At 58.8% G+C, this 24,508-nt stretch overlaps 1 protein-coding gene across 1 annotated transcript in view; it reads right to left on the minus strand.

Moving 5' to 3' along the window:
• Window positions 1-24,508, minus strand: part of Ptprs (protein tyrosine phosphatase receptor type S) — a 64,538-nt gene that overhangs the window by 19,920 nt on the left and 20,110 nt on the right. Inside the window, 9 exon segments of the mRNA XM_037197986.1 lie at window positions 1,262-1,641; window positions 1,775-1,945; window positions 2,102-2,273; window positions 2,908-3,631; window positions 4,929-5,198; window positions 14,407-14,517; window positions 18,440-18,628; window positions 21,085-21,226; window positions 21,722-21,867. Coding sequence (XP_037053881.1) covers window positions 1,262-1,641; window positions 1,775-1,945; window positions 2,102-2,273; window positions 2,908-3,631; window positions 4,929-5,198; window positions 14,407-14,517; window positions 18,440-18,628; window positions 21,085-21,226; window positions 21,722-21,867 — 2,305 coding nt within the window.

Genomic DNA, 24,508 nt, shown 5'->3' on the forward strand with positions numbered 1-24,508 from the left:
TGAGAAGTGGGGAGCCTGCTCCCCACTCCCTGTCCGGGGCCGCCCTGGAACGCACATGGCTGGGCCGAAGACGCTTTCTGGGTGACCTCGGAGGTCACGACCTTCACAATCCAGCCCAACCTGCATGGTGTCTCAGGAGGGGACATGTTTGTATGGTACCCAGTCGGGGTTCTTTGGAGGTTCCTCTGGCCACATGTGTGGCCCAGGGCAGGCAGGCACGCTATAGCTCGGCTGTCGTTGCTGAATGCTCGTCTTAGAGATTACCAGTGCTATAAGCAACTTAACCATCCTCTTCACGGTTCCGCCTAGAATGCCTGCTCCACCACCATGTGTCCACACTCACCGACCTTTCACTCATGCAAGCATCCACCTCCAAATGCCACTCTCGTCCAGGGTCCCTCACCGCGATTGACATGGGAATGCAGGTCCTTTCGGGTGACCGGGATACCTCCGTGTCCCAATCCTACAGTCCACTCCTTGAGATCACCAGAGTTCCCGTAGCACACACGTGGGTATGTGTACTACACAATGCAGTAGCTTTCTCTCGAAAATCCACAAAATTTGGCCTCTAACCACTACTGTGGGGGGAGGAGCATTGTCAATAGGGAGCAACAACAGCAGAGCCAGAGGCTGCCCGCGGAGGCCAAGGTCCTGAACCATACAGGTCAGAATGCGCAGCGGCCCTACATGAGCGCCGCCAGAGCGGTTAAGTCAGCCGGCACGCGCTTCGAGATCCGTTCAGTTGGCTGGGAGGGAGCACGCAATCGAGTCTCATAAGGGGTGTATGAGCTATCCATACCTGCCCTTCCCTCGCCAGACCGTGCCCACCTTAGCGACGACTGTACGGCACTCACCCATATAGACAGCGCACTTGGAATCGTGCCGTCACTAGGCTAGGAACCAGTGAGACACACAGCTCCATCCAAGTGGATACCCCCGGTCGACCTGCGGGACCCCTTTGCGATCGGGCTCTCAAAGCCCCCCAACACCCTGTGTCTCAGCTACTGTATATTTCGACCCGCCTATCAAGTCCAAACCAGCCAGGAACGGACGTAACATCGATCACAACCCCCCCACATATATGCCATCTGACACAACGACCACCCACGCAAGGATGTACCAGCATCGCGGCCCCCTACCCCAATTCGCGGATGACGACGTTACTTTGAGGGTCAGTTCGGGCATGCTCACACTCCATCTGTCCCCTGACTCATGAGCGTCGCGCCACGAGCTCGAGGTGCGACTGTTGACCTGCACCTACAATCTATGCTGCGGACGACGGAGTTTCTTAGCGCTCTGCACGCCCATGTAAGTCGCAAGTCTCGCGACGGACCAGTCCTCGCGTCCAGGCCGAGAGAATAAGCCACCGAACCATGGCCGATGACGTTGCAATTGAACCGTCCAGGTGCTGCTTTCAACCATCTGGGTGTAGACGCCGCATCCTGCTCTCGTGGGAACACCCTGGAGCTCTGAGCCATGCACGAACACTGACCATGCGTGAACACGCCAGGCCGCGAGCACCCCCCGCCTCCGCCAGACCTCTTGGCGCCAAAACCTCAGATGAAGCCACTGGCCCCCCTCCCAAGACAAGTCGTCGCAACGACAGCTACTCGATCGGCCCTCGCAGCGTTGGCGTGGCAGCTGCAACGACCCGTGTTAATGCGCCTCTAGCTCTCGGGTGGCGACGCCGCGCGCTGCCAGCCGAACGCGTGCGGGGTTGGCTTGAGGTCACTCCACACAATGGCCAGTGGTGACGCATCGAATGTGCACGCACCCGTAGCCTGCGCAGAATGGGCTCGCTCTTGGGCCTGTCCTGGAGTAGGGGGTCGACGCATAGAAGACGCCGCATGTGCGCCGGGCGCAGTGGTGCGTAAGAGACAAGAGTCCCATGAAGGAGTGCGGGCGCACAGTGGACAGAGACGCAGCAGTGGGAGATGAAGCAGCGCTGGTGACAAGGCGAGGGCAGAGTCAGCAGTGAGAGATGGAGGAGAGGTGTGAGTGATGGAGAGCCAGTGCTCCTGACCTTTTTTTTTTTTTTTTGAGGCCACGGTTTTTAGGCCCCTTGGTTGTGCCCTTACCCCAGCTTGTCCTACTTACCCACCACGCATTGCCCGGAGCGGGTACCTCTCTCCACAGCGCCCCTGCGCACTGGGTGCTGCTCGTCCCGGTTAAGGCAGATGTCATCAAAGGTACTTAATAGCACTCTCTCTGCAGCCTCGAGCGCCCTCCGCAGCGAGAGCTCCGATGCTCTCAATCTTAGACTTCGCCGCCATCTGCCGCACGTTCTAGCGGCTGGTCAGCACCTGGTGGTGAAGCAGTGATGTAAGAATCGTCTAAAACACCGTCCTAGCCGCTCCCTACCCAGGCTACCATCTCACCAGGACTCCAACCAACCAGGCTTCGCATACACATGCTGCCTGCCCGGCCCGGCCACGGCTCGAGATGCTTCACAACAGCCACTGTTTGCATCCCTGAATGCCCCCCTAGAGTCACTTCCCACCCTTCTCTTCCACAGGGAACTGCTCGATTCACCTCTTCGCTATTTCTGCAGGAAAGACAAATGCGAAATTGTCCCTGGGGATGGCGATTAATTTCCACATTCTTTTTATTTACACAGTCTCACATTGTAGTCCTAGTCTCCGCTTGGCTCTTGAGGCGATGCTAACCAGTCGATCGCCCGTGATTCAAACAACCTCATCGATTCTGCTAGACCTCTCCCCTCTCCCTACAGGTGAGGGGCAAGCCCGTTCAAAGTTGCAGAGCATCAGGTCATATTCGTCACCGGTAAGGGGAGTTATTACACTGATCCAAAACCTTGACAGCGAGACAGCTAGAGATTCCCGACGGACACCACGTAGACTCTTCTAACCATCGCACCAACAACTAAAAAAAGTCCGAACCCCAAACACAGTGGTGAGGGCGGCTGTGCCAGTTCCAGCGATCAAACAGCATAGCTGCCTTCGGGAAGCCGGGCGCTCAGATCCTGTCCTTTTTGACTCCAACCCAAAGCCCATGGCAGGCGTGTGGGGACCCGCTCCCCAGACCTCACCTCCCTGCTGCGTCTTGACCTGGATGGGGTCTGACAGCGGCCCATCGCCCACGGAGGTAAAGGCGAGCACGCGCACGGTGTAGGTCTCGTCCTCCAGCAGACTGCCCACGGTGGTCAGCAGGCTGTCGTCCACGTTGTGTTTCTGCCAGTTGCCCACCGGGTGCTCGGGCTCCATGGTGTAGTAGACGCGGTAGCCGCGGATCAGACCGTTAGGCTCCACCGGCTCCTCCCACTGCACGATCATGGTGGTCGCGCTGAGCATGCGCGCCTGGACATTCCTGGGAGCGCTGGCCGGCGCCTGCTCGCCTGTGCGGGTCACCACTGACTCGCTGGGGGGACCTTGGCCGATGGAGTTGACAGCCGACACCCAGATCTCATACTCGGAATTGGGGCTCAGGCCCCCGATGCTGTAACGCGTGGTGGTGATGTCCTCCTTGATCTGATACGGTCCGTCCTGGCTTTTGGACTTATACTCAATTACGTAGTAGGACACAGGGTCGGGGTTGCCTGAGTCCCAGGTGACCGTGATACTGGTGGCCGTGTTCTCTGTCACCACAGGAGTCCCAGGGGCTTTGGGGAGAGCTGCAGGAGGGAGGGAGGGAGGATGACTCAGACCATACACCCATCTGAGCTCAGCGTCCTCAGCAAATACACAAGCCTGATAACCCCGCCCATCGCATCTCGGCACTCGCGTTTTCAAAGTTTTAAGTAAAGCTTTATTAGAGCATAACAACCCTGTAAATGGCTGACTTCCACACGACCATGTCAGAGGAGTGGACACAGTAGAAACTAAAAGTTAATGTGAGGTTAAAAGATATTTACTTCAAAAAATAAAATCACAGGGCCTCAGGTAACCCAGGCTAGCCTTGACCTCACTGTGTAGCTGAGGATGGCTTGGCACTGACCCTCTGCCCCACCTCCTGAGTGCCAGGGTAGTGGGCATGGGCCGCCAGGACAGCATTTACAGGATGTGTCCTGGAGCTTACCTGCCATCTCAGGATTTGAGAGGCGGAGGCAGGAGGATGGTAATTCAGGCCAGCCTGGGTTACACAGTAAGACCCTGTCCTGCCCCCAGTCTGTGGAAACAGACGACGTTCACAGAGGAGCTGTGTCTCTCGTCAGGAGCTGTGTGTGGCTTTGCCTTCTTCCTGTGGGTCACTCTTTCAGGGGTTCCCCTCCACACTTTCGTCCCCACAATTCTGTCCCTACACAGACGTGGCTCCGGCCCTCCCCGGCTTTTGCTCACATCATGACACCATCCCTCGTCATCTCCACCTGTTTTCCCACCAGCCGGGGTTCATATCCAACTTTTTATTTTTTTGAGCTGAGGACCGAACCCATGCCGTACAGCCTCGATGCCGTACAGCCTCGATGCCGTACAGCCTCGATGCCGTACAGCCTCGATGCCGTACAGCCGTGAGATACAAGCAAACATCGATGCCACTTCAAAACACCTCACTTCATCTAAGTGGAGGGCCGGCATTCACAAGCCCTCAAGCTTGGGCCCCGATTCTCACTGAGAACTCAAGTCACCGGGGTCTTTGGTCCCCTCCCGGGTCCAGGGTCTTGGCACAGGCTGCCCCCCCCAGTGTCTGAACCACCTGTTTAACCCCCGACTCCCACCTCACCGACCCCTCCCCAGACCTGACCCTGCTGGGAAACGAGAGTTCACCCTGGGGTTCCCACGCTTGCTGTGCAGGCCCAAGTTGGCCTCAAATCCTCCGACCCTCCAGCCTCAGTTCTGAAGGCCTGGGATCATCCCCAGCATGAGTCCCACACCCTCTAGCCAGGCACAGGCTGCTTCTCAGCCCTGCCCACCCTGGTGTCAGGGTCAGGGATGTGTCACGTCCACGGCACCCCCGCTGTGGACCTGACTTACATTTTACAGTGATCTGAGCCACCGCCTCGATCACACCCAGGCTGGACATGGCCACACACGTGTAGTTGGCTGAGTCCTTCACATCCGTGAGTTCTAGAACATTCCGGCCCACGGGCATGTCATCCTCGGGCGTCAGGTCCTCGGCACCCTGCATCCACTTCACGTAGGGCATGGGTGAACCCACAGCCACACAGGTGATATTCACGTTCCCACCGGGCATGATCTCGTGGCTCATGGGCAAGATGGAGAAGCGGGGTGCCACACGGCGGACTGGGGGCGCAGGCGGCGGTTTTGGCAGGAGAGTGAGGAAAGGACAGGATGAGGAGGAGGAAAGAGAAAAAAGGGGGAAAAGGGTAGAAAACCATTTAAATATAAACAGGGCCATTACAGTCCCCAGGTCGTTCATTCCCCAAAATGAAAACAGAACAACAACAAAAAAAATTAAACCAAACATATTATAAAAACAAATTCCAACACAAAGGAAACTTCAAAGGTAGGAACTTCACAAACAATATAGAGCTACCGAGAGTGAGACAGGAAGCGTTATCTCATAGCAACAGGGTTTCCCCGACCAGCAGCTGCTGGCCGCAGCACAGAGGTACACACAAAAATTTATCGGCAGTTTCTCATCTTTGTGGAGAGATGTGGCTCCAGTGGGGAGGCCTCCCGTGAGGCCGCTGAGAAGGGGCAACTACCATGGAAGGTTCTAGAAGGTTCTGGTGCCAAGTGCTGGGGTTGGGGGACACACACTGGAGTTGCAGGGGTGAGGCTTGCCACCCTCCTGGGGACGAGGACAGAACCTGATCGTGAAAGGTCGGAGCCTGGGAGGTCAGAGGGCCAGGGAACCCCATGGCCTTCTGATCCGATCCCCAAGGGAAAGATGAGAAAAATGCTAATGAAATTTTTGTGGTTTTGGGGTGTTAGAAACCCTCCTAAAGCTTGAAGCTTCTGTCGGATTGGACAAGTTTCCGTCAATAGATGCAGCTCTCAAAAATCACAAACATCATGCAGAAGAGATAGATAGATAGATAGATAGATAGATAGATAGATAGATAGACAGACAGACAGACAGAAGGGAGAGAGAGGGGGGGATGATGAAAGGAGGGTGTGGATCTCAGGATGGTGGGGGAGAGCAGAGAGAGAGAGAGAGAGAGAGAGAGAGAGAGAGAGAGAGAGAGGAGAGAGAGAGGAGATGGGGACAGGGACAGAGACAGGGAAGGACCCACTTCAGTGCTGCATGGTGCTCTAGCAGATGTGACGCAATGTGACTGCCACATTGCCACATCAGCCCTGGCAGAACCGTAAATAGGATATTTAATAATAACTCATAATTGAGAATTCTTAACAGTAAGGAGCCGATGAGCTGGAACGTTGGGGACAGGGCATGTTCGCTGCGTTCCTAGAGGGTGGGGATGGATGCCACCTTCTGCAGGGGCCTCTTGGGCTTGGAAGGCAGCAGGACATTTCCAGGGCTCCGTTTTCGGAAGCTGGGTGGGCTCTGAGGTGGGTGTGGGACACTCACAGGCACCCGAGCTTCAAAGAGTAGCCTGCTCCCAGGGGTGAGGCTCGGAGTGACACCCAGCCAGAGCCCAAGGAAGTCAAGGAGCGAAAGCTGAGGTGTGTGGAGACTCTCTGACAAGCTGAGTCCCAACCTAGGAGGACATGTGAAGGCCATCACCACGCCTGTCACACAGTTCTTGGGCACAGCCTGAGGGCACTTGCCATTAACCGCTGCTAGAGGGCTAGCCTGCTGTACTGATGGGGGAAGCCAGCCTGTGCCGTTCCTTCCAGCCTGGCCCTTCAGGTGGACACCCCAGGTTGTTTCCAGAATCCAGGCGGAAGTCAAAGGAGACAGGGACAGGGGTGCCACTGAGATGGGAGTGAGGGTCTGCGGGCTGGAGCCCTTCAGAAAACGTAGCCCCACAAAAAGTCCAGAGTCATGGAGGACACGGGATGGAGGGGAGGGGTAGGGAAGACATGGGGCCATGCAGGCTGGAGGGGGGAGGCGGGGCAGGGATGGGGGGCACCGTTCCGACAGGGCTGGGTGGAGGGTGAGGAGCAGGGGTGGCGGCACCGGGGTCCAGCCGGCCACCTGCTGCCAGCATCCACAGCGAGGCTCAGGGGGGGAGATGCTGAGGCTGCGTTGTCATGGAAACGGAATGAGTGGGAATGAGTGTGGAGAGGCTAATTAATCCAGGACAGAAAACGGCATTTGACGTCCAAACCAAAACCAGGAGGCGGTGGGGGAGGCAACAAATTTCAAAAAATAAATAAATAAATAAAAAAGCAAAAACAGAAATCTAAAGACCAAACAAAAGTGCCTGAAAGGAGCAACACTCCAAGCAAGAAGAAACATGGAATGGGTGTGGGGCTGAAAATCGGGGTCTGAACAGAGGAGGGCTGTGGCTGCCCCAGGGAGATGCCCGGGTCCCTCCCCGCCAGCAGAACACAGCATCCGGCCTCCCCACCCAGCACCCAGGGGCCTCGGCTGGGCAGCGAGGCACCCAAGGGGCGAGAGCCCCCAGAGAAGGCTTCCTCAGGGCAGACCAACCCAGACCCAGAACCCCATCTCTCTAGAGCCCTGAACCTCGCTCAGGCACAGTACACTAGAACCCAGAGGCAGAGGTCTAAGTCCCCCGTGTATCGGCAGAGGTGACCTGCAGGGAACGGCCTCTGAGGGGACAGAGCCCACGAGGGCGCCCAACCCAGGAAGGTGGCTGCCGATATTGTTGTCCCGGCCCCCAGTGACAAGAGATTCAATTGGTCACCTATTATCACTCATGGCTGCCATCCATCACCCCAGCAGCTGTCACCTATCTGCTATGTCAATCAGTCAGCAGCCATCTGTTGAGACAGGTCTTGCTCTATCGCCCAGGCTGCTGGCCTATCTCAAGGCAATGGGTCAGCCTCTGCTCAGATGTGAGCCGGACACTGGAACTGGACGCCTTCGTTGCACATCTGCCTCACTGGATCCCATTCAACAAGCCCAGTGTGCAGAGGAGACAGCAGGCCAGGGGTGACGAAGCTAATGAGAATGAGCAGTTGCCGCCCTCGAAGCCTGATAAACTGCGCCCCTCGCACACGACCGGCAAGGACAGCTCAATGTCCCGTTCTCACTATCTGGGTCCTGTTAAATGTGCGTCTTTACTGGAGACTCAGAAGAGGGCAAAAGCCCTCAGTTAAGTGAGCCGTGGGCCCTGGCCGAGGGTATCTGTCACACTCAAGAGGCTCCTATGCAAATGTGTGGAACCCCAAAGGGGCAGAGCCCAGAGCTTACAGGGCTCACTTCTGTCCTCAAAAAGGAGCAGATGTCTGTTCCAGAGGCCTTGCTCGTTCCTGACCCGACTTTACTTTATGTTGAGGGCACTGCTGTGTGGAAAAGACCTCAGCTTCCAGAATACAGAAGCCACAGGCAACCTGAATATAGAGTTTTCATCCAGGGCTGTGACTGCGGCCATTGAATGCTGGATAGGACCACAAGAACACAAGGACACATTCACTGTCCCTGATGTGGCTAGCCACTATCCGCTGGGTGGCCGGTGGCTATCAGTTAAATGGCCAGCCTCTATAGGGTAAACGGCCAACTGCTATAGGCCAGCTACTGCCGGTCCAATGGCCGGCGGCCCTCAGGGGAACGACAGCCACTATCAGTTAGTGGACAGCCCCATCATTACGTGGACATGTCAATCGGCTGCGAAGGCGTCTGGGGCAGTCTCGACACGCTGCCCACTGGCCCCACGGCCCGTGTGGGTTCCTATGTCCTTCAGGAAGTGGGTTGGTGTGCCAGAGTCTGCGGGGAAGGGTGCTGTGGGCTCTGATCCTCTCCATGCACCTTTCCGCCCGTGGGGTGGTGGCTGATGCTGTGTTCTGCCCAGTTCTGGGCCGTCGCCCGCCCGCCTTGTTCCTCCACCCTCGGCTGCAGGCTTGAGGTGCATGTTAGGATATAAAGTGGGCACAGAGCCCACGGGACGGACAGGCCCCGCGGGACCCCCGCCCCAAATTACCGACCTGAAAGGAGGGTCCAGGCGGGTTATAAGGGGCAACACCAGCCTTGGTCCTCGGCACGCTCCAGCTGGCTCTGGTCCCCAGCGCTCCTGGTCACCGAGTAGCCGGGAGGGTCCCAGCAGGGGGAACCCGCGTGGGCGAGTGGGGTCAGGAGGGTGGGGTGGCAGGGGTGGGGGTGGTGGTGGCAGGTCAGGAGGGGATGGTCGCTTCAAACCCCGATTCACATGGCAAAAAAAAAAAAAAATCAAACCAACTGAAAAACCATCAAAGCAACCAGGAGACAGCCCCTCCCCCAGGCAGGAAGAGAGGCAGAAACCAAAACTCAAAAGTGGGGTTTGAGGGTGAGGGGTGGGTGGGCAGGGACAGGAGAGGTGAGTGGGGAAGAAAACTCAAAACAGTGAGGTGATCTGGTTGAAGCGCTAGGTAAGGGGTCCAACAGTGTCACATGATTAACATCGAGCAAGCTGCAGGTGGGGGAGGGGGTCTATGGGGCATTTTGGGGTGAGAGAAAAACGTGGCTGGTTCTCTGAACTCCAAAATGGATATGTGGATGGGAGCTGGGGAGTGGGGTGCCGAGGGCTTGTGCAGCCTCCAGGGTGGGGGGTGAGTTAAGCTTAGATTACACCTGTCACGGACGGGAGGGGCAGAGGCCCAAGTCAGAGCTCATCTCCCTCCCCTCCCCTCCCCTCCCCCCTCACTATCCCGAGACCCTCCCCGCCTGCCTCCCTGTCCGCCACCAGCTCCCTTGGCCATGAGGCTGCCCCCCGAAGGCCCAGAGGGCCCTGAGCCGGGGCCGGGCAGGCTGCTGGGTCTATTCTCCACTACAGATCACTTCCCAGCTGTTCCATGGGGGGACCCAGTCTCAGCCTCTTCGCTCCCTCACATTTTTGCCAATTGACGTCCCCATCGCCACCCACCACTGTGGCTGCGGGACACTGTGGCTTCTCCCAAGGACCAGGTGTAATCTAATGTCCGTCCCACCCTGCCCACAGGGACACAGATGCAGGGGTGAGGCAGGCAGCAGGCCACATGTCAGTCAGCTCAGTGTTCCTGTGGGGCAGCCCCTGCGCCCCCCACCAGACCCCGCTGGAGTCTCCCCACCCTGAGACCCGACAGGATGACGGGGATGGTGTACCCTCACCTCCCCGGTCAGGGGCCGTCGGAATGGGGAGCCGGCCAACAGACCCCACAGAAGCACCTGGGAGACATGAGAACTGAGAGGAATGCCAGGCCCCATTATCCCCAGCCCCACTCTGGGAATGGAGGGACCTAGAAGACAAGTTCCAGGACATGGGTGCGGCCTCACCAACGGCCAACGCGTCTCCCAGAGCAACAGGAACAGAGCAGGTCAGCCTGCAAGAGCTGAGGGCCGAGCAGGGACTGGGCAGCCTGGATGTGCACCACCTCAAGTCCCTTGTAGGTGGGAGGCTGCCCTCTGCAGCAGGTGGGGAGGTGCCATTAACCGGATTAGGTGCATCGTGGTTCAGTGATGCTGTACTCCGATCGGTGCCTATGGGTGCCATCTTTTTCGGTTAAACCGAGAACCTGTTAAAGGCTCACAGCTTTAAATTACTGATGAGGAAAATGTGAACAGCCTGCAATGACGCCATCTGTCTGTCTCCTGGCACTGTCTTTCCTCAGGGAAACCCCAGAGAGGTGCAGAATGTGTACTTAAAAATAGTCGTATATCGGGCTCTGGCCATTTAGTCCTCAGAGGTCAAGGACTGGACAGCTCCTGGGCTCCCTCAGCAGCAGCTGAGCCTGCCACTTAGGGGAGGGTGGCTGGGGCTCTGTCACTCTGCAGGCCTTGCAGGCCAGCTGCTCTTCTCCTGGTGGGTACTTCTGTGCCAGGGACCTTGTCTCTCCAGGCTCCCTTTTCTGCCTCTTGGGCCCCAGGACTTCCTCAGAGAAAGTCACAGGGGGAAAATGACATCACTGGCCCCAGAGGAGCCGCCTGCCCGCAGTGGACAGGGCTGGGGAAACCACCGGTGAAGACCATACAGTCCCGGGCTAGCGGATTTGCTTCTGCACTGGGATGCTCTCTGAGGCAGCCCCCACAGGCTGCAGCCAGGCAAGTCTCACCACGGTCCCTTAAGCTGTCACATTTAAACAGAGGGCGGGGGGGGGGGGCACCTGACCACCTACAGCTGGAGGGGGGCCCTTCCTCCCCGCCTTTCAACTCCTGTGAGTACCCAGGTTCTTCTCCACCCAGGGCACATGACGCCGGTGGCTCTTAGAGCCAGCAAGCAATCAGGAACTTCATAGTTCCCATGAGGACCAGGAACCCTAAGAAGTCACAGGAAGAGCCAAGGTCACACATGTGGACATCAGCACCTGCCTCGGGCTGGACGGCACTGCGCACCAACCCCAGGTGGCCCTCAGGGGTCCCTGTCACCCAAGTAGTGTACCAGGACCTGCTTTGCCAGGGCTCAGGCTGAGAGCAGGAACAACAATGTCCCTTCCTGAGGCATCTAGACCTTTGCTGACAGCGCTTTAGATGTAATAAGCTGGAGGCAGAGAGGAGGCTGGAGAGAGGGTGACCTGGGGGTGGGTGGGCTTGGTCCTCAGCTGGAGAGTGAGTTGGGCATGAAAGGGGTTTTATTATTGTGGGTAGGACAGACAGTGGATGTGTGGATCTCAGAAGAACGAGAGAGAGAGCAAGAGAGAGCTAAGAGAGAGAAGGAAAAACGAAATTTAGAAAGAGGGAGGGGCAGACAAAAGGGGAGGGAGGGAGTGGAGGAAAAGAGAGAGTGGGGGAGCGGCCACGCCCCAAATGCCCCTGGTCTTCTCGGGAATCCCACAGCCCTGATGCTTGGGTGACCAGAAGTGACCACGCTGAGGGACCGCACACCCGTGGCTGCACCCAGAGCCTGAGAGGAGGGAGCAGCTGCTAGCACCGCCCTGGAGGCAGAGGCACACGCTGCAGACCAGACGAGCTGGCTGGCCAGGGATTCTCCGAAAGTCTGTCACGTTACCTCCCCGCCCCCACGGGCAGCTCCAGATGAGCCCAGCCGGCACGCATGAAGCCACTGCCGGTCACTCTGCACTTCCTGCCAAGTGCTCCAGACTCTGGTGCCGCAGCACCCACTCTTCCGGGCTGGCCGATACTGAGCGGGACTCGGGCACTGGCAGCCCTTGGCTGCATTCTTTGGGAGAGCAGGGTGTTAAATATCCTGAGGCAGGAGGATGGGAAATGCCCTTGGGGATGTCCTTCTGCCAGTCGCCCGGAGGGAACGGGAAACGTCAACTAGAAGCCAGTTGACCCAGGCGCCCCCACTCCTGCCCGTCCTGTGGTGCCTACGTGGTCACTTTTCATCAAAGCATCCCAGCTGTGGGACCCCTTCTGCCCTCTGGGTGACAGCTGGGACAGGAACACTGGCTTTGAACTCACAATGCGTTTGGTAACAACCACAACAGCTCAGGCCAAGGAAACCAAAACCAAACAGCACAAAACAAGACAGAACCAAAGACATCGCTTTGGGGGAGAAGGGCGTCCAGTGAAGGGAGGCAGAGCGGAGGAGGGGGCAATCGATCCCCCCAAAACGAAACTTATAAAAAAAAGTTTAAAAAAATAAAAAAAATTAAGAAACCAGGAAAACAAAACAAACAGGACAAACACTCCAACAGAAGGCCGGGGTCCACCAAACTGACGGGAGTGGCATGCAGAGAAATTTTTTTTTTTTTACATTCTCCCAGCATGCATCAGGCCCAAGTTACCATGACGACGAGGAGTGCAAAAAACTTAGCAACAACATTACCAAGGGATGCAGAGGCGACCACAATGCAAGCATCGCGTGTGCCGGCCGCGCCGGCGGCCGACATTACGTCTGTGTGTCTTTCTGGGTTGTTTGCTTTAGACTCGGTACCTCATTCCACTTTACGTCTGTTTTGCTATTCGTTTTCCGTGTGCGTGTGTGCGTGTGTCTGCGTGGTATCTGCGTGTGCTTCTTGTGTGTGAGCACGTGTCAGCTGTTATTATTATTATTTTTCAGAATGTAAAAATGTGGGTAAAGAAAGTAAAAAAGAAAAAAACCACACCAACCTTCTCGAAGCTCTGAGGGATGTAAAGGGGGTTTGATGCGCACAATGACATGGGGAGAAGAGAAAAAATAGGGGAGATACAGAGAGTAAAAAGAGGACTTCCCACGGCTAAAGCTGCAATCGTTTGCTTTTTTTTTTCTTTAAACCAAAAAAATAAAAAAAATTAAAATCAAAAAAGGAAAAAGAACATAAAGCTCCCTGTCTTGGCTCAGCGCCGAGCACAGCCGGCAGGGCCGACTAGCTCTCCCGACCCTCACCTGCCCCCAGGGCGGGGCGGCCGGGACACACAGGGCCCTCCTCCCTCCTCACACCCTCACTAAGGGCTCCACCCTCCCCGCTCCACCCCTGCCGTCCCCTCTTTTCTGAACCCTACCAGACTCACAACCCCCCATCCCCAGTGTCCACGAAGACACACACAAGTTAGATGAAGACCGGTCGCTAGAGTCCTGCAGGGACCACAACTCACCGGGTGCCGGGGTGACAGAAGATCAGACTGGCCCCCCTCCCATCCACTTGCACCCTCCCGCCACACGGCCTCCTGCTTGGAGCCAAGATGTAAAACCCACAGCCAGGACCCAAAGGAGCTGACTAGGGGCTGAGGAAGGCAAGGGCTGGAGGGGGAAGGACAGCCTGACGGCCTCCCTGGGTGGAAAGGGATGAAGGCCGGGGCGCTGCAGGGAAACTGAGGCTGGGGGAGGAAGGTGAGCAGGTCAACTGATACAAGCGATGGGAGTCCCCGGAGTAGCCGTGGGACGTGGAGGAGGGCGCACCAAGGGTCCTGCGGGAAGCCCCCTGGGGGCGGAGGCATGGGGAGGCGGCTGCCAAGGACCCCAGGCTTCCAGCCACAATTGAGCGAGCCTGGGATTCTGAGACCCACATGGGGTCCCAAGGGCTGGGCAGCATGTCTCGCCACCAAGCCACAGGCACGGGTGTGAGCCGTGGCCTCCCACGGTCTGGGTTGATTCCTTCTAGAGCGAGCACTGGGTTCTGGACACCAGTGGAGGGTAGCCTGGAGACCCCATCCCCCCAGTCTTCACTATTGGACACGGACGGGGGAGGGGAGCAGGGAGCCACGAGGAGGCCACAGGGTCAGAGAAGCAAAAGCCAGCAGGACACAGAGGGCACACACATCACACAAGCCAACTTGGGGGTCGGGGACGTGACGGGGCGGGGGGGGGGGCGGGCGGTGGCCCTCAGGCTCCCCCAGCCCTGTAGGCCCGAGATCGGCCCCCCAAACCCAGCTCTGCTCCCACCCACCCTGCCATCAGTGAGACCCCCAAAGTGTGGTGACTGTCATTCCAATGACCCCGGGGATGGGGTCAGGGCCTTCCTGCTCGGGTCGGCACAGGACAGGGGAGCCGGGAGGCCGGGAGCCCGGGGAGGGGACAGGTGGGACGGTGGGTCCCTGCCTCTGCCTGGCGGAGTTCCCTACCTCGCACGTAGAGGTTGGCGGGTGAGGAGTAGCGCACACCGGCGCTGTTGGTGGCCACACACTCGTACTTGCCCTGGTCTGTCTCCTCGCTGCTCTCGATCTGCAGGGCACCTGCGGGGACAGGGACAGGACCGTGGCCATGACTGACACCACTGGGTCGGGCCTGGGCCCACCGATGACGGGGCTCCACGGGGCACAGCATCGTGGGGTGCCGCTCCCAGGGTCATGGGGAGGAAACAGAGGCCACCCCAGCCTCCTGTGGGCCAACAGGCCACCCAGACTTGCATGTGGTGGCCGCGGGCCCAGGTTTCCCCGCAAGGGCAGCTGCCGGGCAGCGGAAAGGAGCAGTCCTTCCTCGGGGCCGGGGGTGACAGTTGCTGGGTGAAGCACTGGGGGTCACACGCATAGCGGCGTGGGTCAGATCTCAAGTCTGAAGCCCCGCGTAGGGCGGAGAGACCTTGATAAGCCCCAGCCTCCTCACTCCAGGGCCTGGGGCCCAGGGCGACCCACATCTGAGGTCCCAGCCCTCTGAGCCGGGTGCATGCCCAAGGCGGAAGATCAGCCTGCTCCTCAGGCCAGCCTGGGCTACGGGAGACCTCGTTCCAAATCCAACAAACACGGAACTCCAACACGGAGGACCCAAAGAGGGAGCTGTGGTCACCTGCACCCACAGGGCCCTGAAGGAGGCCACGCTCCCCCCAAGGACATCTCAAACAAGCTAAAGCCAGGTTACTCCCCCTTCACAGCAGACAGGGACATTTGGAATCTCAGCCTCGGTGAAACAGTTTAACTTTTACAAACTAAAATCAGAAAGTGAGGTGGAGGCAGCCACGCCTGCCACAAAGGCCTGCCTCACCATGCTTGATTTACGGCAGAGCAAAGGCAAGAGAGTCTGGCTCAGTATGTTGGATCCCAGCTCCTACTGAGCCTGCACCCCAGCTCCTACTGAGATCGAAGCAGCAACAGCCACATGCAGGAACCCGGGGCTTCCAAGCCCTGCTGGTCCAGACTTGCTGTTCACATGCTCTGGTTTTGTTGACAGCTGAACCCCAGTAGTAACGGGGCCCAGAGACACCCATGTCCTCTCTCTTGGGTGGTGGTGGATGATGGCCACCATACAATGCTTCCTACCGACTTCAAGGCTACTGCAGAGACCAGAGAGGGTAGGAAACCTATTTGAGGCAGCACAGTGTTGTTCATGTGGGTTGTTCACTGGGTCTGTGTTCATGTGCCCTGGGGAAGCGGGGTATCAGACCCATCTTTGCAGAATTCCTTTCTCTGATCCCTCCAGTCTGATCACCCCTAAATCTCAGAAGGCCCTTTTGCAATTCACGGCAGATGGCTGTGCGTGGACTCTGCAGACGCAGGGGTTCAGGGGGACCCCGGAGACAGCGCCTGTCCCTGCAGCTGGGTGCCCACACGGTCCCCTGCAGCCACACTCAGCCCAAACCACAGACAGACACAAACACCAGAGGGATGTGGGGGGAGCCGTGTGGCGGGTGGGGGCTAGTGAGATCTGAGGGCTGGCTGGTGAGGGGCAGACCTCTTACCTCGGATGGGGGTGCTTTCTGCAAGGGAAACAGAGAGACAGGTGAATGCCACAGGAGAGGGGCCGCGGGGCCAGGAGCCGCCCCTGTCCCTCTGCTGGGCAGTGCGGCTGCAGCCAGCTCCTGAGGGATCCAGGCTGGGGCTGTGGGACTTCGGGGCGGGTGCTTCCTGCAGGCGGCCTCCCAAGGTCTGGGTGCGTCCCCAGGGAGACTGCGCCTCTTCCCTCAAGTAACTTTGGGGGTTCCAGCAAGGGGTTGCTTTGAAATCCAAATGGGGAGGGGTGGGTAGCGGCAGGATCCCAGGAGTCTTGTTAGTGACCAGGGAGGGACAGGAGTTAGCACTAGAGGCTGGCACTGTGCCGTGGGGACAGGTGTCACCAAGGCCGAGAGGGAGATGTGGGAAGGGAGCAGAGGGTGGGGGGAGCCCGTGGCCTCTTTCGATCCCGAAGGAAAAGAGGAAAAAGCCGTCTGTGGGTCGGCCACACCCAGGGAGGAGGAGGTTCCAGGCTGGAGTGCCCACGCGGCCTCTAATGCTGCTCCTTTCCCGGGACCAAAGCCAAGCAGGGCCAGCAGCCTCTTGGCAGAAGGCATCAGGGCTTGGACACCATGTCTCACACCTTCTGAGCTGTGGACATGCACCCCGAACCCTCCCTGATCTGTGTGCTTGCTACCCCCTTCATATCCCACACAGGGTCTGTGCAGCCCTGGCTGGCCTGGAACTCACTCTGTAGACCAGGCTGGCCTCTGACTCACTGCAATCCTCCTGCCTCTGCCTCCTGAGTGCTGGGGTTAAAGGCACGTAACCATGAAGCCCCATAGAGACAGAGGCCTCCCCACCCTCTGTCAGTGGGAGTCAATGGGAACCTGTCAGCGGTGTGGCGGGAGTCAGGAACGGCCACATGGGGTTCTGACTTTGCGTGGACCACAGTGGCCGAGGTCCAGAGCACTGCTGGGGCTGCGATTCCCACGGGGAAAAGGAACCCTGTTTCCCTTCCACTTTCATGTGGTGGTTCTGGGTATCAGCTGGTACCAGTCACTAGAACTTTAGCAAGAACTGGCCTGGCAGCTGGTGTCGAATGAACGCTCCAGGTAGACACAGCACCTTCGGCAGTAAAGCCCATCTCCACCCGCCTGGAGCGGGGGCTCCTGAGGCGCGAGGTCCCCCAGCCTGGGGTCCGGTGGCGTTTTTCCTCTTTTCCTTATGGGTGGGGTCTGTCTTCAGCCCGCCGTGGGGGGCAGGAGAGGGCGTTAGTACACATGCCACACGCAGTGGGTCAGTTACTGTCACGGTGGCTGTTAGTGTGGGGCAGAGGGGTGGCAGGACCGTTAGAGGTTGGCGTGGCAGAGAGGTGAGGACTTACCAAAGCTTTCTGAGCGTTACAGAGAGAAGGAGAAGAGAGAAGAAGGTCACAGGGCGGCCACTGGGCATCTGCTCATGGGCACAAGGGAGGAGGGACCACAGGGGTGGACGGCTCCCAGGGTGGTGTGTTCACACAGTGCTTAGTTGTCGCCCCTGGACCGTGGCCACGGGATGGTCGGGGGACACCTGAGAGCACGAGGACTCCCCGAGCTGTGAGCAGATCACTGCGGCTGCCAATGGGCAGCCATCTGGGGACTTCGGGGCGGGAGGGCGGAGTGGCCCTCCCGAGGACAAGGGGCGACCTTGCTAGGGAGGTGCTGGGGGAGTCGAGGGAGAATGTGAAGAGGTTGGCGTGGGGTGCTGGGGAGACCAAGAGATACAGGGGGTCACAGGCGACACTCGGGCCAGCGGACGTTCGTGTGCGGAGGGCCCAGTCCCTGTCCTTTGCCCACACACGGGAGGCAGGGTGAGCCACTCAGGGAGCCACACGCACACAGACAGACAAGTGACAGGGAGCACCGTGCCCCAGACGGACACACAGACTAGTCAATGGGCCAAGTGGGGCCTCTGCGGGAACATCACCATGAACCAACCAGCCTCACCAGTCCAGGCTGGCCTCCATCCCAGGCCTCCCCAGCTGGCTGAAACCGTGACAGACACTCGTCTACCCTGCTTGGTTCTGACGCCCTCAGCACCGCGGACACCCAGGAGCCTCTGTGGTCCTCCATCTCCTCTGGTGCTGCAGACCCTTGGTCACCGCCATGCCCAGCTCCCCTGGCGCCCTGCACCTGACTGCTCTGCCCCCCCCATGGCTCCCCACTACCTTGACTGATCACATCCTACCTGCCTGCATGGCCAGTGCCCTGCAGTCACCCACTGGCTACCGCCGCCCTCACCCACAGTGCACACTGCCGGGTCCCAGAGCCGTGCACCACCCGGGCCTCTGCGGCGCCCTGCGGCTTGAGTGCTGGGCCTGAGCTCTGCTCCTAGCCAGCTCCGTGTGCACCACGTCCCATCCTCGGGTCACGGCCACCCATGCCGCGTACCAGCCTATCCCCACCAGGCCCCAGGTGTGGGCCCTCTGCTACCCGATGGCACCCGCATCCCGTCGGCCACCTGTGCCCACCTGATCGAAGCTGCTTGATGCGCCCATTACTGGCACTGGGGTCCACAGGCAGGAAGTCCTTGAACCAGGTGATCTCGGGGTCAGGGTTCCCGCTGGCGGCACAGAGCATGGTGGCTGTGCGCGTACGCTCCACGACCTTCAGCTGGGGGCCCATGTCGATGTTGGGGAAGCCGGGGGGCAGCTGGTCCTCTGGGGGTGTGAAGACGGGGAGAAAAGGGGACAGGAGTCTGGTTATTGTGGGAAACGCCCTAAGGATGGGCCCTGGGTGGCCGCAGTCCAAGCCGCCACCCTCCCGCCACCCTCTCTGGCTTACGCCCCGAGACCTCCATGGCTGCTGTGGGTAGAGCTGGAGGACCATGGGCTCGACTGACAGTCCAGCACAGAGGGCTCTCCATCAGCTGCTACAGCTCCCTATTACCTGGGCTAACCTGGGCTAACGCTGCTCCTGGGACGGTTAGAGATGGGGACACTGGGTGTCGTGTAGAGGTGACACCCACACCGGCCCCTTAGCATCCCAGCTGGAGCAGCCGTCACCCTTCCCCGGGCCTCCTGCTCCTGCAGTCCCCTCCTCCCAACTCAACCCCACACCTGCCTCCATCCAAACGTCCCCTGGACTTGTTCTAGATCCTTCCAGAACTTCTCAGAACCCAAACGTCCCCTCCAGAATGTCAAACCCAGTTTGCTGGGACCTGACCACGTCACTGCAGAATCCCAGTCCGACACCCCGTCGCCCAGGACGGAGAGGAAAGCAACAGCATGCCCCTGAGACCAGCCTGGGCCACTGACCCTGGCGATGGCAGGTGGAAATGAGACACCGCAAGGGGCCCGTGCCGCACATGGACAACAGGACACCAGAGCCAGCACGGGGGCCGCCAGACATGTTCCTAACTGGGCCAGCCTGGGCTACAGAGTGAGTTCCAGGAAAGGCGCAAAACAACACAGAGAAACCCTGTCTCGAAAAACCAAAAAGAAAAGAAAAGAAAAAAAGAAAAGAAAAAGAAAAAGAAAAAGAAAAAGACGGGACAAACCAAGGACCAAGAACTTGGGGCACCGTCTGCTGTGTTAACAGTGTGACGGGCACAGCCTCTCGCGCAGGCGACCCTGTCATGGGTGGCACGTCCCTGGCCACGACACCAAAACTGGTGTCTGCAATGGGAGCCGCTGGCTTGTGGTTGAAAGTGTTTGGGGGAACAGCCTGGATTCTCAGGAGCACTCGGGGTGCTGTGGGTGGAGGGAGCGTAACGGTCACGAGCTTGGGATGGGGGCACCTTGAAGGCGGCAGGGACAGAAGTGAACAAGAAGCCACTGTCCCGGTAGGGAACACAACCCAAGGTGTAGCAGGCTCCAGACAGCCCCGAAGGGTCCTGTGTGCGCGTGTGCGTGTGCGTGTGTGTGTGCGTGTGTGTGCGTGTGCATGTGCGTGTGTGCGTGTGTGCACTGCAGCAGCCAGCTGGGGACAGAGCTGGGGAGGGCCCACTTCCCGGTGTCCCCACACGCCACACCCTGGGTCATCATTAGATGGAGGGGAAGGAGGGAGGGAGGCAGGCGCAATGGCTTTGGCTCCAGCAGTCCACAGGGGGCAGGAGGCATAGCTTGGCTTGCGAGGGCCGGGGAGGGGGAGGGTGTCTGTCCTGGGGCCTCCTGAGTGTGTGTGGGGAGTAGGCAATGGTCAAAGAACAAAGGGAGGTGGCCGCGGTGTCTGGGGCTTGAGGGGGCTGGAGAGTCTCTCCAAACTCCCAGTGATCTGTGCGCGATGGATGCAGAGTGAGTCCCAACTCCGGGAGTGTTGACAATGGAGAGCTGGCAGGGGCAGCGGGAGCCTGGCTGCCCAGTCTGTGCCGGGAAAGGTCAAGGCGAAAAATATCCCAAAGAGAGAAGGGAGAGGAGGGGCCTGGGGGTGTGGACTCTGCCCAGCTCCGCCCCTGCCCGCAGAGGCTCTGGCGGTCAGAGCGCACTGTGGGGCCCCTTGTTAGAAATGACGGAATCCCCCGACAGCACAGTGCCCTGGGGTGGCTCAGGGCTCTCACCATTGTGACTGGCCCTGCGTCCCAGCTTCACAAGAGAGCCCCTGGGGACCTGCAATGCCCCTGGGCAGACGCTCATGGCCACAATGCCATGTCCCTAAGGGACAGACACCCCAGTTCTGACAGGTTCATTAACCCGGCCCGGGTTACACAGATCCAAAGCGGCTGCCTTGGATTCTGAACTGTTGTCTGGTGCCAGTGTTAAAGGGACATCTCAGTGTCCCTTAGAATGAGCCAGGGCACAGGGTGTCGGGGCTCAGGCTGTTGAGCTTGTTCCATCCTGCCTTTGGGGGGCCACCGTTTGCTAAGTTCTCTGTGGGGGCTGGTCCACTGGTGGCTCCAGTGGATGTGAGACCAACCATGGCTATCTGCTTCTGAGTGGCAGGGCAGTTGTGACCCAAGCTACCTGGGGACAGAGGGTCACAGGAGACACAGGGACAGACACTAACTGAGCACCTAGATCAAGCAGAGCCTGAAACCCACCAAGTGCAAACATTTAAACCACACAAACCACAGGGGTGGGCTGTGTTGGGAGCGGACAAACCCAAGTCCTTAAAGAACAAAGCAAGAGGCAATGAGGAGGGTTCCAGGCTCGGGGACTGTGCGCCCGGGGGCCAGTACCTCGGAGGACGGTCAGCTTCGCATGAACAGTGATTTCTCCCACCGAGTTCTGGGCCACGCACTCATACACGTTCTCGTCCCGGGGCGTCCGCAGCGGCTGGATCCTCAGCACCGCCCCAGAGCTCTCGTCAAAGTCGATGGTCTGCGGGGAGGGAGGGTCGGGACGCGGGACAGGGACACACAATGGGGGGCAGGTGAGCAGCGAGGCGGGCCCAGGGCGGGTTCCAGCAGGACTGTGCTGCTGGGGTGGGGACAGTAGCCGCCTCAGACACATGGTACCCATCAGCGCCGGGTGTCACGTGTGTGCTGGGGGGACACGCGAGTCCCTGGGCACCACCCAGGGTCAGTCACAGTTAAAGAAGAGGAGCCAGGAGATGCCCACAGGACCACGCCAAACACCTGGATGGAGCCGAGCCTGAAGCCCACATACTCTACGCCATCACAGGGCGTGGTCACGTGTGTCTCAGCTCGGCGAATTTTCCTCCCAGGTGGGGGTGTGAGTTTAGACTCAGAAAAGGCAAGGCCTTGCTCGAGGACACACAGCATGGAGTGGTGGACCAGGGAACCCTGTGGTGTGGGGAGTGCAGGATGGGAGCTGTGGCCGCCTTGTGGCACCCCCACCCCAGGCCCAGCTCACCTCGAAGCGCTGGGAGTTCACTTTCTTGCCCTTCTTGTTCCAGGTCACCCGTGGCTTGGGATCGCCTGTGGCCTGGCATACGAAGGAGGCCACGCCTCCTGACACACCGATCTGGTCCTTGGGCTCTTTGATAAACCTGGGTGGCTCTGGAGGTTCAGAAGAGGGAGCTCTGAGGGCTCAGGGACTCCCACACGCACACACATGCACACGCAGCCCTTCGGAGACCCGAGAGTCACCTCAGTGATGACCTTTTACACCTGGACTCACCCCCAAAAGAAACAAAACATCCCCTAATTCTTTAATGGGACTCGTGAGAAACTAAGGCACTGGCGGGGGCCACTAGGCCCTCCCACTCCAGGTCACGTGCCTGGGCAAGCCCATGCACACATAGTAATTAATATGTAAACGATAACCAAAAAGAAATGTAAAAGATGAGCAGAGTCAGGATTAGAACCCAGGGCCCCAGAGAGTGGCGTGAGGTGGGACACAGGCCTGGGGAGGGGTCTCAAGTGGACCCACCCACCACCCACTCCCCAGGCCTGTGTTGCTCTGATGCTCGCCCGGGGATCTGAGGCGGGAAGATGCTCTGCCAGGCTTCCCTTTCCTTGGCTGTTTGGTAGCAGCCCGGCGTCGCCCAGGCCTGGGTACAGTGCGTCAATCACAGCTGAGCTGAAAACTCCTCCCCCAGGTCCCCAGAGCAAAGCTGGAGACACGACGACATCAGCACCCAACGAAAGGTGAGCTGGGAAAGGCGTTCCGAGTGAGCCAGGACTGGGTAGAGGGGGTCCACTGGCCTCTCGGGTCCCACTGAGCCATCAACAGGAAGGGTTGCCACGTGGACTGACCGGCCTCCTCTCCCCCCACAAGAGAGTGTCCAGGCTGCTGCGTGTGACCCCTGCTACAGATTTAGGGGTACTAATGGGTTTCCACAAGGATCTCCAGAGAACTCAGAACTTACAGCCCAGGTCTCTGCTTCCCCTTGGCCCGTCAGGTCTGGTCCAAGCCCTGAGATGGGGCCTGTCCTCTGATGCCCACAGGAATGACCTGGGGTCACATGTCTTTATCCAAGGCATGGGGAGAGTCACCCCAGCTGGGCTGGACCGCCCTCCTCAGAGGTGGACACATCCCGCACGTCCTCCAATCCAGCCAGCCCTGTGGAACTGTTCCCTCCTACCGACCCCTTTTGGTGAGCCCAGGTCCTCACAGCGCCTCTCCTTCTTTCTGTGACCCCTAAGGTGACCTCTAAGAACGTGCGTCCCTGACCCTCTGCCTTCTGACCCCTGGTGCTCAGTGGACGTCCGTCAGTCCGTCTGGCTCTGGGCGCTGAGCCAACCCTGCAGAGCCTGCTCCACCCGCTGCGGTAGACAGGATCTTGTGGGTTCATGCCATCTCTGCTTGTGTTTTCCACAAAGGAAAACCCCCCTGGGCCTGTGAGGGCAGATCCACAGCTCTGAGGGACTGAGTCCCCTCGGCACAGGGCCTGCATGGGCTCACGGCGATTCTCACCCTCATTTGTGCAGAGGCCAGAGGGGCACCAACCTTCCCGGCCCCCAGCTCACGCTGGGCAGAGCAAGGGTCTAACCCAGTCCCACAGGACTCCACGTCTGAGACAGCAACTCCTATATAAAGGGGGCCATGCTCCCCAGCCCCACCACCAGAAGGGACTAAGGTCCACACAGGAGGTCGGATGTTATAGAGGCTCAGCTTTTCTATTTCTGCCTATGTGAGAATCGGGGCTTGGGACAGGACATCTGCCCTAGATCCACCCCCCACCCCCCACCTGCCAGCTGGGACAGTCCCCTGGACCCAGAGCCATGTCTCTATCAGAAAGGACCATCTGAGCCCACTGAATACTTCAGCGCCGGCCCCGGTGCCTGTGACCATCCAGGCTCAAGGCTTCCAGCTGGACAGACCCTTGTTCCAGGCTCGAACAGCGCAGCCTCGGAGACCAGACCTGGCTTGCACTTTCACACACCGGCCACAGAACATCACCCACGCCCAGGCTGGTCCTCCTGTCCAGGACCGCCGCCTTCCTCACACCTCTGGACCAGCTGTCTGGGTCCCCAGTGCCCCGTCCTCTACACCTGCCTCACTGTTTTGCCCCCGCTTCCTGCCCTTACCCTCCAAGGTCACCTGGGTAGGGGTCTCCTACATGATGATGGATCCTGGTGTCAAGTCCACACTGAGGCCCTGCATCCGTCTTCACAATAACTAAAATGAGATCCTGACTGTGTCTAACGTACACTAGTACTTTAAAAGACTTATTTGTGTGTGCACACGCAGCGCCCTTGGAAGCCAGAAGGGTGCATCAGATCCCCTGGAATGGGAGTCACAGATGGTTGTGAGCTGCCAGAGAATTGAACTGGGGTCCTCTGGAAGAGCAGTTGGTGCTCTAACCGCTGAGCTATCTCTCCAGACCCTTTTGGTTTTTGTTTTGTTTTGTTTTGTTTTTGTTTTAAAAGACAAGGTCTCACTAATCAGCCAGGGCTGACTGACCTCAAACTCAGAGATCCACCTGCCTCTACCTCCCTCCTAAATTCTGGGATTAAAGGCATGTGCCACCACTCCAGACCATCAACATTTTTTATTTCCAGACTTTTCCATGGTCAGTCAACTCCACCAAGAGTGTCATCAGACTCTTACATGCCTCCAAAACCCTGGCCCCCAAGCCCTCTCTCCCTGACCTGACACTGAGCCACCTACTGAGGGTCACTGCCACCTCTGCTGTAGAAGGCCCTCCACACACCCAGGCACCAGGCCTCTTCCTCCAGCACGGAGGCTCTGTTT

The sequence above is a fragment of the Peromyscus leucopus genome, chromosome 22, assembly GCF_004664715.2.
Source record: "Peromyscus leucopus breed LL Stock chromosome 22, UCI_PerLeu_2.1, whole genome shotgun sequence".
NCBI classification, from domain to species: domain Eukaryota; kingdom Metazoa; phylum Chordata; class Mammalia; order Rodentia; family Cricetidae; genus Peromyscus; species Peromyscus leucopus.